The following is a 14,412-nucleotide window of genomic DNA, read 5'->3' as shown; positions in this document are numbered from 1 at the left end:
ATATATATATATATATATATATATATATATATATAATATGTATTTAAACATCTCATGTTTTCAAATAATTTTAATAGCCAACGCTAATTATTCATATATTGCGTTATCACATTTTTACGTGAATTAAATGATTGTTAAATGACAATTTACCGAGTGCATTTAACATTTTATATTTTATAAAAGATAAATTAAAACATAAATATATAAAATAAGACGTTTTTTGATTTATTAAAACATAAATACTTTCTAATAATTTTAAATTACATATTCATATACTGCTGAATAAAAAAATTGTTAATGTATATCAATCTGTATAAAGATTATAATATCGATTTTCTGAACATAAATATATATTATATATTTATGTCCCATATATTTATTAACTGATGAGAAATGAAAAAAAAAATTGAAATGCAAAACATTCCATGTCATTCAATCTTCTAGAAAAAATCAGATTAACAATCTTTTTTCCTCTCCTATGTATTAAATTTATCTATATTCAAGTAGACATGTACTCACACATTTATCTTATTATTCACTTTTAAGATTTTATATAAAATCACACAAATAAGTATAGTGTAATGTACATATGAAAGGAGCATATAAATATGACATATTATAAAATTAAGCTTATTGAATTAGAATTATATTACATTAAGTTTTTATCTATTAACTGTATTATATTATATAATAATCTATTATGTTATATATATTTATATATATTCCCTGAACAAATCCCCCTAATGCATGCTTAATTAACCGATTCAAAATATTGTTTGCTATCTTTTGGATTTGGTTTAATGGTTTTGGAATCTGGCTGCCAATTTGCAGGACATACTTCACCATGCTTCTCAACAAACTGGAAAGCTTTAATCAATCTCAATGTCTCTTCGACACTTCTGCCAACTGGAAGATCATTGACGCAAAACTGTCGAAGAATTCCTTCCCTGTCTATAATGAAAAGACCTCTAAGAGCAATTCCTGAATCTTGTAACAAAACGTTGTATTTGGTTGATACAGTCTTGTTGAAATCGCTCAAAAGAGGATAACCTAAATCTCCTCCAAGACCACCTTGTTTCCTTGGAGTATTAATCCATGCCAAGTGGCTAAAGTGCGAATCTGTAGACACTCCGATCACTTGTGTATTCAAGGCTTCAAATTCTGAGATCTTTTCACTAAATGCAATTATCTCTGTCGGACAAACAAACGTACTGCAAATAAAATATAAAAATTAAATACTAGACGTACATTAGAAATGATAATCGAGATAAAATTACATACAAATCTAATGGGTAGAAAAATAAAACAACGTATTTCCCTTTGTAGTCGCTCAATTTGATTTCCTTGAAGTCACCTTTAACTACTGCAGTACCAGAGAAATCCGGAGCAGGTTTCTGGATTTGCGGTCCATCGCTGAATAATTTTGAACTCACTGTCAAATTACGGACACTTTTTGCCAATAATGTGTTGTCAGTTCTCATCAAAGAACTAGTTGCAGTGGCAATCTACAAACATAAAGATTGAATAAACAGATTAAAGCGTGAAAGAAATCCATCACAGATTGAAGAAACAATAATAATACTTTTGTTTGTATCAATATGTACAGTGCAGAATTAACCACACTTGTAGGCAATGAGTCAGCAAAATGTTAGAGCTTAATCGAAACGTATGACAGGAGTTCGGTTAAATTCGGTAGCACTTACCAAGGTTCCACTTTGGGCACGCAGCGAAGCAAGTAATCGAAACATTGTGAGAATAGATAATACACTTTAAATTTGCTGCTGTGCAATTGTTGTAAAACTCGCAGAATCGTAGAACCGAAAACTAGATGCAAGAAATTTCGTCAATTCCCCTCAGCAACAAACCAGTATACGCCAGCAACCGGAATAAAAAGGTTATGACATTTTGAGAGAGAGAGAGAGAGAGAGAGAGAGAGAGAGAGACCAGCGCATGCATGCATAGAATTCCTTTCATAATATATATTGTGTGTGTAACCTAATATAAATTCTACGAATTTAATAAATTATGTGTAAAATATAATAGCGAATATTTAGAATATAATCTCGTAAAAATAATTATAAAATCTTTTAATTTTATAAACGTAAAATTAAAAAATTAAAAAAGCAAGAGTCGGCAACTTTAAAATATTGGTCCTTATTATATATCTATTCAAAAACCTATTGAAAATTAATTTTTTTAAATTTTAAATAAAAATTATCATTTTTATATGCAAAATGATTAAAAAGTATAATACGACTAATGAATATAATTAATAAATTGCAAAAAATATGTCCATAAGCAACACACACAACACAAAACAGAAATGTAATCATGTTTATTTAAATAACAATATTATAGAAGTCTTATATTCATTCTTATTAAAATATATATATATATATATATATATGTATATATATTTTCATATATCCGTGTATATGATATATAGATTTTTAATAGTATTATAAACAAATATTTGACTATTCACATTGTATATTATATCTATCAAATAATATGTATTATAAATCATATATATTTCTTACATGTATAAATGTATTTTTAAAGAATAAGCAAAGATACTCTAAAAGCACATTTGGATAAATTTTCATTTAACTGAAGCCTAAATATGAAAATTATCAAGATTTATAATTTATATAATTGATGTGAGAAAGCGATAAAGTCCATTATAGAGGGATAAAAATTCAACAATTCAAAGTCGACAATTCAATGATTCTTATTAAACTTTATATGAAATTTGAATTGTTAATTTAATACGTCTTTGTCAATTTAGTCAAGAAGACGTACGATCACAATGTTTGTTATTCTCTAATAACCACAAAATGATATTTCATATACATATATAAATTCTATATTATAGCGATTTGAACAAATTCTTTCAATTGGAAGCTGTGGCGGTCGCGTTTGGCGTAGGAGTGGACGTTGATGTAGATTCCTCCGTTACAATACGTCGATTTTTCTTTATCCTCTTCCATTCTCCATTCGTGTAATTCATTTGAAAATGAGTTTCAACCAACATCGGGACAATTGTTCCGTCAGACTGTGTTACTTCTTCTACATTCTCCGAAAGCATCACTGTGACTATATTACCCAATTTTGGACAGGGATTATCTATATACAAGCAAAATGACTGATAGTATTATTAAATATAATTTACAAAAGAGAAAAATACATCTGAAAGAGATAGACATACCCCTTGAACCAGCCATAAAACCTAAAATAAGAGCTTTTTCTGGACGCGTTACTTTATTTGCAGTTCTAAACATTTCTTGTGCTTCTAACATTTGTTCTCGCTGTAATCCGATAACAAAACAGTGAGTATCCTATATTTACATATATAATTAAATGCATGTAATTAAATCATTAATCTTACTGTAAGAGATAGGCCTTTTCTTGGATTAGCTGCCGCATTAGTTGTAGTAGTCTGTATACGAATCTGTGTGACTGTCTGAGCTGGTCTGACAGTTTGCACAGCTACTGGCGTACTTTCCACAGGTGTTATCACCGTCGGTGTAGTCACTGCCAATACAGCAGTGGGTGTTGTAGTAGTGGTAGTAGTTAACGTAGTAGCTATGTAACACAAAATGTTTAATTAAAATCTGAACAATTTAACATGCGTCTTTTTAATAACTGCAACTTAATAACTTACGTGTTTGCTGCGTAGTTGTAACTGAAATACTGCTTGGCGTGCTAGGTGCGGTATAGGATTGTGTTGTAACTACTACAGTTGGTGTAACAGGTGTAGCAGGCGGATTTATTGAGGCCAATCCTTGCGCGTACTCTGGAGTGGTCGTTTCTACAACTGATGGAGCTGCTGAATTCTTTTCTGCCACAATGGTCGCTTGTGCTTCCACTGCTTTTTTCTGTTGCTCTTCGAAGTCCATCATCTTTTTCCTCTTCTTTGCTACAAATCCCATAGGTTGCTCAGTAATATCGAGCAATTTAATACCACCATCCTTTCGAATTCTGCTGATTGATGTTCTATTAGACATAGAAGTGTTTGTAAGCGATGGGGACCGAAAACCACTCGTTGGAACTCTACTTGGGATTCCTTTCAAAGGTGCTAAAAAAAGTATATACAATATAGTATATTGCAGATAACACAAAGAAGTAACATTTATAAATTTATATATACTTGTATCAGTCATTTTTCTTGGCATTCCTCTGCTTCTTACTGGTACAGTAGGAGCTGTACTCTTTTTGAGATTACTAGCGGCATCAGTACTTTTTTGAAGCAATTCTGCTCTTAAGGCTGCACTTTTTGGTTTTCTCTTGAGAGTAAAATGTTTGACTGGCGTAGGTTGCTGACCTACCACTGAAGTCAATGCAGTCTTGTTAAGATAATGACACTCTAAGGGAAGCATAGCAGGATCATTCTGTTTCTTAAGAAGTTTCCGTAAATCATTGACTAATTCACCAAAAATTGGTCTATGTTCATCCAGATCAGTGATGTCTGTATTTAAAGAACCAGTCGATGGAAAAGTTTTCATCGCTTCGGATAACATTGATACCCATAATTCACTGTCCACAGCTGCAACCTCAATAATCTCCTCCAGTTCTGCACGCCACTATCACCAGGTTTAAATAATAAAATTTTAATAAAAGTAAAAATACAAAAAAAATTTTAAATCCATTAATAGGCGAATGCTTATTAGAGATATGAATTCACTATTAATTTCACTATTTTAGAAAACAAGTATATTTTGAAAAAGCAATACTCGACGAAAGTATGAAGATATAAAGATAGAGGAGAACGCTTACCTCTTCAACATTACGTCTGGGTATGTGAAAAAACGACAGGAGTAACTTGAGTTTAACTTGCGTTTGCAAATCGGGAAAACAATCCTTGATGTTCCGCAATACCTCGGCATTGAGTTGTGAGCAAATTGAGCTGCCGGTCCAGCTATCGTTTGATGTACCGAGCTTATTATGCAGCCACAACGATGTATCACTGTCCCTCACATTCGCCATATTGGAGTCGTTTGCTTCCGGCGCGTGCCGTACCTCACTGTGCGCCACATGCGGTGACATGTGGTGACATATGGTTCCCGCCATGAAGCAACGAACGTGCGCGCGCATATCAGCACAATGTCCTTCCTGGATATCCTAGCCTATAAAGATGCCTTTTCATATTCACGATCGACGCTCATTTTTGCCGTCAAAATCAATCACGTGATACAAATTGACAAACATCAAGCGTTTTGACCTATTGTCACGCTGAAAATGAGTGTTGAGTGTTAAGTCAACATGAAAATGCACCTTAAAGGTATCTTTTTGTGTTAGGAGCGGTGCAATTACACACTGTAGCAATTGCCCACTGCCAGTCACAGAGATTTCTGCATAGTCAGTTTAAAGTAATTTCTTTTTTTTTAGCGTTATAATTATAATTGACTTGTGCGCAATTGGATCGTAGGCAATTGCTATACATTCTTTTGTGTTGACGCTCAAAGCTCATTTTTACCATCAAAATAAGTCACATGATCAAAATTGACGCTCGATATTCGTCAATTTCTATCACGTGATTTATAAGTTGCCAAACATCGTCGTCACAATGCTCGCAATGCTTCACGATAGCCAATCAGAAGCATCACTAATTATTATTGACGTTTCTTCACTTGTACAAGGAAATTCAGCACCAACTTCACGACGCGAGACTAAAGAGCCTCAGGCTGGCGTCACATGAACGGAAATCTAAAGCGAAACGAAATCAATCACAATCGCAAAAAAGAAAGCAGAATAATGAGTGCAGAGTTGTGATTGGCCGCGCTGTTCTGTTCCGCTGTAAATTTCGTTCATAGGACGCCAGCCTCACAAGGAGAAAATGGTAAATTGCATTACGTGTCCGTCTCCTCTGATTGGACATGGCATCAAAGCTCCATAGATACGAAAGATTGAAGAAAACCATAGAGCTTAGGTATTTATACCACTAAGGTATAAATGTGAGTATTCGCATATCCGCCATTTTTACTCCTTTCCCCATTCCTTGCTCTGTTCCCACTCCGCCGCTGAGCTGAGAAAGTTATGGTCGTTACGGTTGTTATAGATTACAGCTTCTAAGCTGTTGGAAGCTTTGTATTTATGTATTTTCGCACTTCGAAATTTTATCATAAGACTAAAAGATGAAAAGAAGAATATAAAAAACCTGAAATATTATATATTAACAAAGGCAAAAAAATTTATAAAATGCCTTGTTGCGTTGCAGTAAACTGTATCAATAGATCAAAAAAAAGTATATCGATTATTTAAATTTTCTACGGATAATTCGTTGACAACTCGCTGTATTGCTGTAAAATAAATACATGACTTGTGAATAAACATCTTCACTTCTTCACAGATGAGAAATTTCAATCCTTTTCTTCAAATTGACATACATATTTGGCACTTTATCTAGAAATAACCTAAATGCCAGACACTCTTCAAGCTCTGCACTAATATGATAGATATTCAACTGATTTTGAGAGCAAAATTGGAATGAAAGGAGCTACAAAATTTCAAGCAGCAAATACAAATCATAATTTGTAATGACCATAACTTGTCATAGCTCAGTGATGGAATGGAGACAGAGCAAGGAGTGAGAAAAGAAATAAAAATGATGGATATAAATAGTTTTTAATGCCACTAAAGAAGGAATACTTTAATACCACTAAAGAAGGAATACGGACATCAAGCTATGAACAAGATTTAAAAGACATAAATAGCTTTCTATCCTCTTCTATCCTCTTTTGGCACATGCGCAGAAAGAAGAAAAGTTATTGAGTAGGACAGAAATGTATCCATACAGAAATATCTTCTGTCTTTCAGCTCTTGCTCATACTTTCCATTCATTGCTTGGCTAAGTTATTCCCTCTCCAGTAGTAAGTTCTATGGAAAAAACTCCAATCACATGACACCTATCCTGATTGAACGTGAGCATTCACGTAATACAATTTGCCACTCCTCCCTGCAAGTCTTTCGCGAAACAGATCGGTATTCATAAGCTGCTTTTTCATGCTGATACTCGATGTTCATTTTTAGCGTCAAAACAGGTGACGTTAAATTGATGCTTAGTATTTGTCAATTTTAATCATAACCTGTTTTAACTCTTGAATCGAGCGTCGAGCATGAAAATGTAGCCAAAAGGTGCATTCGGGAAGATGCTATTAAGCCGGAATTAGACTATGCATTAAAGATTAAAATTAAAGATTAAAGATTGAAATTTCATCAATGAGGACAAAGAAATTTTGGCTCCTTTTGTTTTGGTTAGTTAAACTTTAATCTTTCAATCTTCAATCTCATTCTTCAATGCATTCTGATTCCGGCCTTAGCGCTATTTCATTCTGTGGGTCTGAGCACAAGAAGTGTCACAACACTTACTTAGATTTAAATTGTAGACGTAAGTAATGCACAAGCTTTCACGTATGACGTATAACTTATTGCCATGTCTCCAAAAGACGGCAATAATCGTATATCATATGCCAAAACTTGTGCGTTATTTACGTCTACAACTTAAGTCTCTTAGTTACAATATTTTTGTGCTCAGATCCTATCCTTGTTTTACGTCTAATAAACAACAAAGACAGAAGAATAAAAGTTAGCGCTAATAGCATCTCCCCGAACGCATTGATTCTTAATTAAGATTGTTTTAAATCAATTTTAAGATGTCGTAAATCAATCCGAAGACTGTATTAACATCTTAAGACTATGGCTGTGTTCGCTTTGATGTTCATAACGCTTTAAGCATTTCATCCTTGTTGTTTAGTAAATATTAAATAAGGACAATTAATGCTTACAAGCGTTGTAAGCGGCAAAGCGAACGCAATCATTTAAAACGATTTTAAAATAAAAACGGACTATGAATACCGCTCTATGTTTTTCGCGTTTCACAGGTATAGGACTTAAGCCTATCTTTTGCTTTTTTTCTCGTTTGCAACGGTTTAATCGAATTGTATTTCTTGCTTCTTTCAAAGTTAACTTTTATCTCGGGCAACATAAAACAAAAAACCGGAAAAAAGAAAAAAACAAAATGTCAAAAAATAGTAAAAGGCAAGAAACAGGAAACAAAAAGCATATTGTTAAAATAGACTTTACAGAATGAAAAAATAGAGAAATGACAGAGTGCTAATTTTAAAGAGAGACGCTTGCAAATTGAACACACCAAATAATCTTTCTATCATGAGTCATGACACACCATGTTATCCCTTCCATATCCACCATGAATTGTAGACAAACGAGATGAGAGATCCTTTCGATCCTCCCCGATCACCCAATGTGACACTGGTGTGCAACTTTGGTTTAGTATATGTTCTGTGGCAGTTCTGTGAGTTATGCTCGATGAGATGTAGTTGCACGTGTCTACCTCGATTTATGCGTCTTTCTCCGATTAATCTTCAACTGCGAATTGCAAACATGTTAGGCTCAAATGTTGTATCAGATTCTCAGGAATCTGCATTGATGGATGACGAAACATATAAGGATATAGAGAAAACTTTGTAAGTAACTTTCATTTAATTCTATTGCTCGTCCATTGTACCGGTCGGTCGCGTTTCACGAATATGTTCTTTCACATAATAAAAGGCTCTTCTCAATTAAATGCTTCAAAAAAAGATTTGATTCAGCCTAAAACAAAGTTAATCAAGTGATATATCAGTCAATTGTATGAAATACAGATACATGAGATGAACATGAGATGAAAGACCAAAAAAATTCAAACAATAAAAGATGATGCAATATTCAGATCACAGTACAATGTTCCGACCATCAATGTTCGAGACCACCGTTTGAAACTGGGTAAAGCCTATGATGCTTATTTTCTTGCTGGTTTAGTTGATAAATCCATTGTTAGTTGCATTGTTTACTGCTAGTCATAGTTTTGTATGTATTATTTGCGAATTAGTTTGATACTTGATGAACAATATATGGACGTACATATGTAAGATATTACATACAATAATGTAACAATTATATTCAGAGATAAAAGAAAATAAGACCATAAGATATATATATATATATATATTATATATATTGTAATATATACATTATATATATATATATATATACACATATATATATATATATATATATTGATAATATATATATGCAGGCTGCTAACATAACGCTTCGCATGCGATCTAGCAGGAAAACAAGCATTGTGGCTTAACTGTTGTATACTACGACGTGTTCTTTTTTGTGAAATGAACGAATCTGGCAGAAAAAAAGTATCTCTGTCCCGTGAACCGAGATATTAATCATTAAAGTTAATCGACTATAAGTTAATAAATCTATCATAACTGTGAAAAAGTCTCTGAGAAGCTGACATCTTATTTAAAAAAATCGAAAATTTTATTAATAATTCTGCTTGCACCCGTAATAGTTCTATATCTTTCCTGTTAGGAAAGATATAGTTCTGTTGATTTAGTTAAAAAAAAATAAAATAAAAATGCGGTGCTAACTTCGCATAGCATTTCAAGTTTCGAAAAAATTGATTATATTATGAAATTTTATGGTTCCCGAAGAGTTATGTAGTTCCTGATATATTTTAGCAATTTCTTTCCTCTAAAGGATCCTCTATATAGAAGTCGTAAACGATCGTGAAGTCTTAAGTCATAGGAAACCAATCACAATCAAATATAAGGAGAATATTCTATTATGCTGATTCTACAATGAGTTAGCAGTTGGAAGTTTTAATCGATGAAGTTGGCCAATCAGCTTTAGTCGTACAAGTTGGCTTATTAGTCAACTTCACCGATAAGATTTAGGACCGATTATCTCATAGTAGAATCCTCATTAGAATGGGTTAGTTTTCTAGAGGAGGAGATCCTTAAGTATTTTTAAATCAATTTTTCATCTGAGAACTGGCATCTCAAATTTAAAAAAAATTTATTTTTGGTATGAAATTCTTTTATTCTTGAAGAGTTTTACAGTTCCTGATAAATTTTAGTGATAGTTTCGGCCTTTAAATATTTTTAAACACTTTTTTAATATGAGCGCTGGAACTTCATTCAAACGAGTAAAGTAAAAGCCAGTTCCAGCCGACTCTTTGGTATTTGAAATTCTGCAATAGTTCCAACACTGTTTGTAGATTTTCTGTTCAAAGTTTCAGCCTTCAAGTATATATTTCAAGTATATATTTCAAAATAATTTTTTAATCTGAGCACTGGCACCGTAAGAATAAAGTATCTCCTAAAGTCAAAAGCTGGAACTCTGAACAAAATCTATATAAAGCGTCGAAACTATAGCAGAAGTATCGGGAAATCAAAAAGTCGGCTGGAACTGACTGATAAAGAGCTTCAACACAAAGATGGTCATAACTAAATCGTGAAACGTAAGTCGTAGTCGTAGGTCAACGCACAATGTTTTGGCCAATCTACAGCTATGACGTTCCACGACTTAGTTATGTTTGTACTTATCTTTGTACTTAGGCCCAAAGTCAAAATTTTTAGTCGTAATCGTAATTCGTAAGGTCTCGAGCAAATCGATCAATCACAATTAAAATTGTGATCTCACGTTTTAAAACGCTCGATTGTGATTGATTTGCTTACGATCTTACGATTATAACTAAAATTTTTGTACATATAATTCTATAATAAATCTAATAGTCACAAATCAGAAATTAGAAACTAGAAATGAATCAATCACAGCCGTCAATTTTTAGCTTCTAACTTTTGATTTATGACTCATAGCTTATAATAGAAGACTGTAAGTCTGGAGAATCGTAAGAAATTGACCAATCTAATGCGAGAATAATTGACTATGATTCGTCCATTTCTTATGACTTAAGACTTAAAAACCTATTGTAGATCTTTAGGAAATGATTTATTGTAGAGAGCGGATCTACAATAGGTTTTTACCTTAAGCTATAAGGAATGGACGAATTAATTTAAAAATAATTGACTATAATTCGTCTATTTCTTATGTTAAGTCTTATAACCTAAGACTTAAAAACTTATTGTAGATCTTCCTGGTGAAAAAATTTTGCTGAAATTATTCCATTCGTTTTCGGAACATTTCAGTGAAATTTCTGAAAATTTACTAAAATTTCTGAAAGTGAATTTTTCTGCTAATATACTGAAAAATCGCTGAAAATTTTTCTGAATTTTTGCTGAAATTTCTCTGAAATTTTGTTGAAAATGAACTTTTCAGTTAAAAATCGCTGAAATTTTTCTGAAATGCTGAAATTTTGCTGAAAAGCATTCCAAAACATGGAATAATTTCAGTGAAATTTTTCCACCAGGACTGAGAACCATGTAAACCTAAATTTTGTGTTCATGTAAACCATGTAAATCTAAATTTTGTGTTTATTTTGTTTTGTTTTTTGTTTTTGTTTTTTCAAAGCGGCGGTACATTGCCGCTACCGGAAGATATGAACGCATTTGATACAGAAGATAAATATGATATACTTACCCAGTCCGTGTATATCCCTCCGGGAAAGAGATTAAAAAGTCAAACAGAAGAAGATGATGATATTTATTATTTACATGGGTACGCCAATTATTTAGGCCCTCAATTAAATTTCCAGTATACCTTGGCAGAGAATGGTGGACAGGATTGGTCGGTAAGCAAATTTTATGTATAATTTAAAACTTGCTTTAAATTCAGAATTTATAAAATATTTTGTATGGGATATTTCATGTAACTTGCAAATAATTTCTTGTATCATCTTATTCATTAAATTGTAAGAAGATAAAGTAAAATAATAAAGATGAAAAAGTAAGAGATTTTGCTTGGAAATACTTGCTTTGGTATCTAATTATTAATTGTATACTGTACTGTTAAAAGTAAGGCTATTCTTTGTCGCTGTACTGAACTGCACTTTCTGTCTTTAAATATATGGATATTTTCCATTTGATGACGCAAATCGATATAAATTATTCTTGATATTATTATTTGAGTTATCGGAAATATCCAATAATGTTTGTATCAATTTGTGTCACAAAATGGAAAGCATTCATGTTTAATTCATTTTAAATACAATTGTATTAATTTGGCTACAAAGAATAGTCACCTTATGAATTTTGCTTATTAGATCTGATTAAACTTTCGTACAAGTTATTAGATTAATCTGTTTATATTAATCTTGTGTTTAATGTGTTTAACCAAATATTGTATACCGCAGGTGTAAGATTTTGTGTAGTAGATAAATTGGTGCTAAATGTATCTTACGTATCAAGTGTGATGATTTTCTGTTAACATTGATATAAACTAAACTATTTTATGAACCAAACTTTTATAATGTTGCATATAGTATGTATGATTCTTAGTATTATTTTTTTATATAGTTATAATAATTTAATATATTTATTTATCTGTTTATTTTTTTCATGTAGTACTCTCAAAAATCGAAAAGAGTGTTTCTAAAAATGGAAAAGACACTGCCTTTACGATTTACATGGGAACCAGCTGCATCCGGTTTATTTTTGCGTACAAAATTAGTTTTTGTATTAGAGCAATATAAAAACGATCCAGTAAGACGATGCCCTAATCATATAGCATCAACCAATTATATTAATCAATCAATGGATCCGGAAAGAATTAAACATGTAGTTCATTGTGTTAATCATGGCGCGAGTATCTATGAAGAAGAAAATGAACATCTTTCTATCTTAACACCACTTTGTACACCCGAACCTGGCTCGCAATATTTTCCAATGTGTTTCAAATTTTTTTGCAAAAATAGTTGTACATCCGGTATGAATCGTAGGGATACTGAGTTAGAATTCACTTTAGAAGATAAAAGAAAGCAAGTTTTAGCTCGTCAAACGTTGGGAATTAAAATATGTAGTTGTCCCAAACGCGACAAACAAAAAAGCGAGGCAGATCTGGAACGATCAATATCTGTCAAACGAGAGTTTGTTTTAACATCGGGAAAAAAGCTACCGTCTTATGATACGCACGTTTATAAAGTCGAATTAAATATCGTCGGCAAAGAAAATTATTTATCAGTTTATAAACATGCATATGATATTATGGCCGGTCAAGCAGCGAGAACTGGTCAGCATGAATGTTTTAAGCCGTATATGGATGAAATATCACTCAAAGTGCCTTTAAACCATTAATAATTCCAAGTTTCAAATCCCGTTTTTGCACGATAGTTTTCATTTAATGAAAAGAAATAGATTAAGTTTCAATAGATAAAATTTTTTTTATTAAACATGTTTCGTTTTTGCTAATTAATTTTTTATCTTATAAGTATGCATGTGCATGTTATGTGATTTTACTATTATTCGATGTTCGTAATTAATGTTTACATATTATGTTTATATGTTAAATGCTGAACATGTATTAAAATAGCATTTTAATTAATGACTACGCTTTTTACGAGTTATAAAATGAAGTTAAAAAATGTATTTGTTAAGCATGAAATTAAGTTAAATCTTCTATGGATATCCTTCATTATACAAGATATTCAAAAATATGTGAATTAAAGTCTTTGAGCAACTAACAAGGAAACATACACAAGTATCTTTCTTCTTTTCCAATTTTAAGCTTTGCATATTGTAATGTCAATGTGTAATGTAAAACGACAAAAAGAAATATTTTTATAAGTATATATATTTTATAAATACTTATGCATATTAATCCGTTTCCACCAATGTAACTTTAATCTCAGTTTAACTTATTTTCATCTTTTTCTAATTTTTAGAACTAGAAAAAGAGTAAGTTTTGAACAGAGATTGAAGTTAATCTATATTGATGGAAATAAAACAAATCCTTGATAGAAATCAAGTTTTATTATGTTATTGTACTGAATAAGATATGTGTATGTTCCTTTGTACGTAGTAAATAATCTTTGCAATATCTATAGACTAAGTATATTTTATTTTAAATAATAATTTTATTATTTTTTAATTTTTATTAAAAGCATATTTCAATATACACTGCCAGTACTGAAAATCTACAATATACAATAGTAACGTGAATTATAGATTTTCTGGCAGTGCATATTGGAACACGGCCTAACTTGTATTACTTAGTTTTATTAGAACTTAATTTTTAATTGTGACTCGTAAATTTTGAAATACTCTGCGTGGTGTTACAATAATTAGTATATCCTCATTAATTAAGATTTTAAATAAGTACTTATACGAGGGTCGTTTGAAAAGTTTTGAGCCTCAACATGAAAATGATATTACTTATTAAAACCCATTCTGGTACAATCGTACATGTTTTGCAAAGATACTTGAAAATTGTAACCATTTTGGACACTCAGTTGTTGTTTGACAGTCATTTATTCCAGTCGATGTCAGTGTTTTTGTAAAAATGGAAAAAAATCGAATATCGACGATCGCCATAACAAAAATTTACGAATTGCGATTCGAATTAATTATCCTATTCACCAGATCTAATCTCCAACATTTTTTCCTGTTTCCTAGGCTCAAAGGTGTCTTAGGAAGACACAAATTTTTTATCAAATGAAAACAC

The 14,412-nt window shown here is 31.7% G+C and overlaps 3 protein-coding genes across 3 annotated transcripts; 1 reads left to right on the top strand and 2 right to left on the bottom strand.

Annotated features, from left to right (window-relative positions):
- Positions 1-325: 325 nt before the first annotated feature.
- On the bottom strand, positions 326-1,748 carry LOC105618585 (peroxiredoxin-like). The gene is made up of 3 exons (XM_012200115.1): positions 1,704-1,748; positions 1,282-1,505; positions 326-1,211 (listed from the first exon to the last, which is right to left on the bottom strand). Exons 1-3 carry the CDS (start codon positions 1,746-1,748, stop codon positions 752-754), a joined length of 729 nt encoding a protein of 242 aa, XP_012055505.1. The 3' UTR covers positions 326-751.
- Positions 1,749-2,893: 1,145 nt separating this feature from the next.
- On the bottom strand, positions 2,894-4,986 carry LOC105618584 (negative elongation factor A). Its single transcript, XM_012200114.1, has 6 exons — positions 4,777-4,986; positions 4,151-4,583; positions 3,665-4,078; positions 3,389-3,585; positions 3,209-3,308; positions 2,894-3,126 (listed from the first exon to the last, which is right to left on the bottom strand). The coding sequence occupies exons 1-6, from the start codon at positions 4,984-4,986 to the stop codon at positions 2,894-2,896; spliced, it is 1,587 nt and encodes a 528-aa protein (XP_012055504.1).
- A 3,339-nt stretch (positions 4,987-8,325) lies between these two features.
- LOC105618583 (cellular tumor antigen p53) lies at positions 8,326-13,046 on the top strand. The gene is made up of 3 exons (XM_012200113.1): positions 8,326-8,483; positions 11,326-11,545; positions 12,318-13,046. Exons 1-3 carry the CDS (start codon positions 8,326-8,328, stop codon positions 13,044-13,046), a joined length of 1,107 nt encoding a protein of 368 aa, XP_012055503.1.
- The last annotated feature ends 1,366 nt before the right edge of the window (positions 13,047-14,412 follow it).

Source organism: Atta cephalotes, assembly GCF_000143395.1.
Source record: "Atta cephalotes unplaced genomic scaffold scaffold00017, whole genome shotgun sequence".
Lineage (NCBI taxonomy): Eukaryota > Metazoa > Arthropoda > Insecta > Hymenoptera > Formicidae > Atta > Atta cephalotes.
Note: the sequence above shows the minus strand (reverse complement) of the source record. Positions and strands in the feature narration are given on the sequence as shown.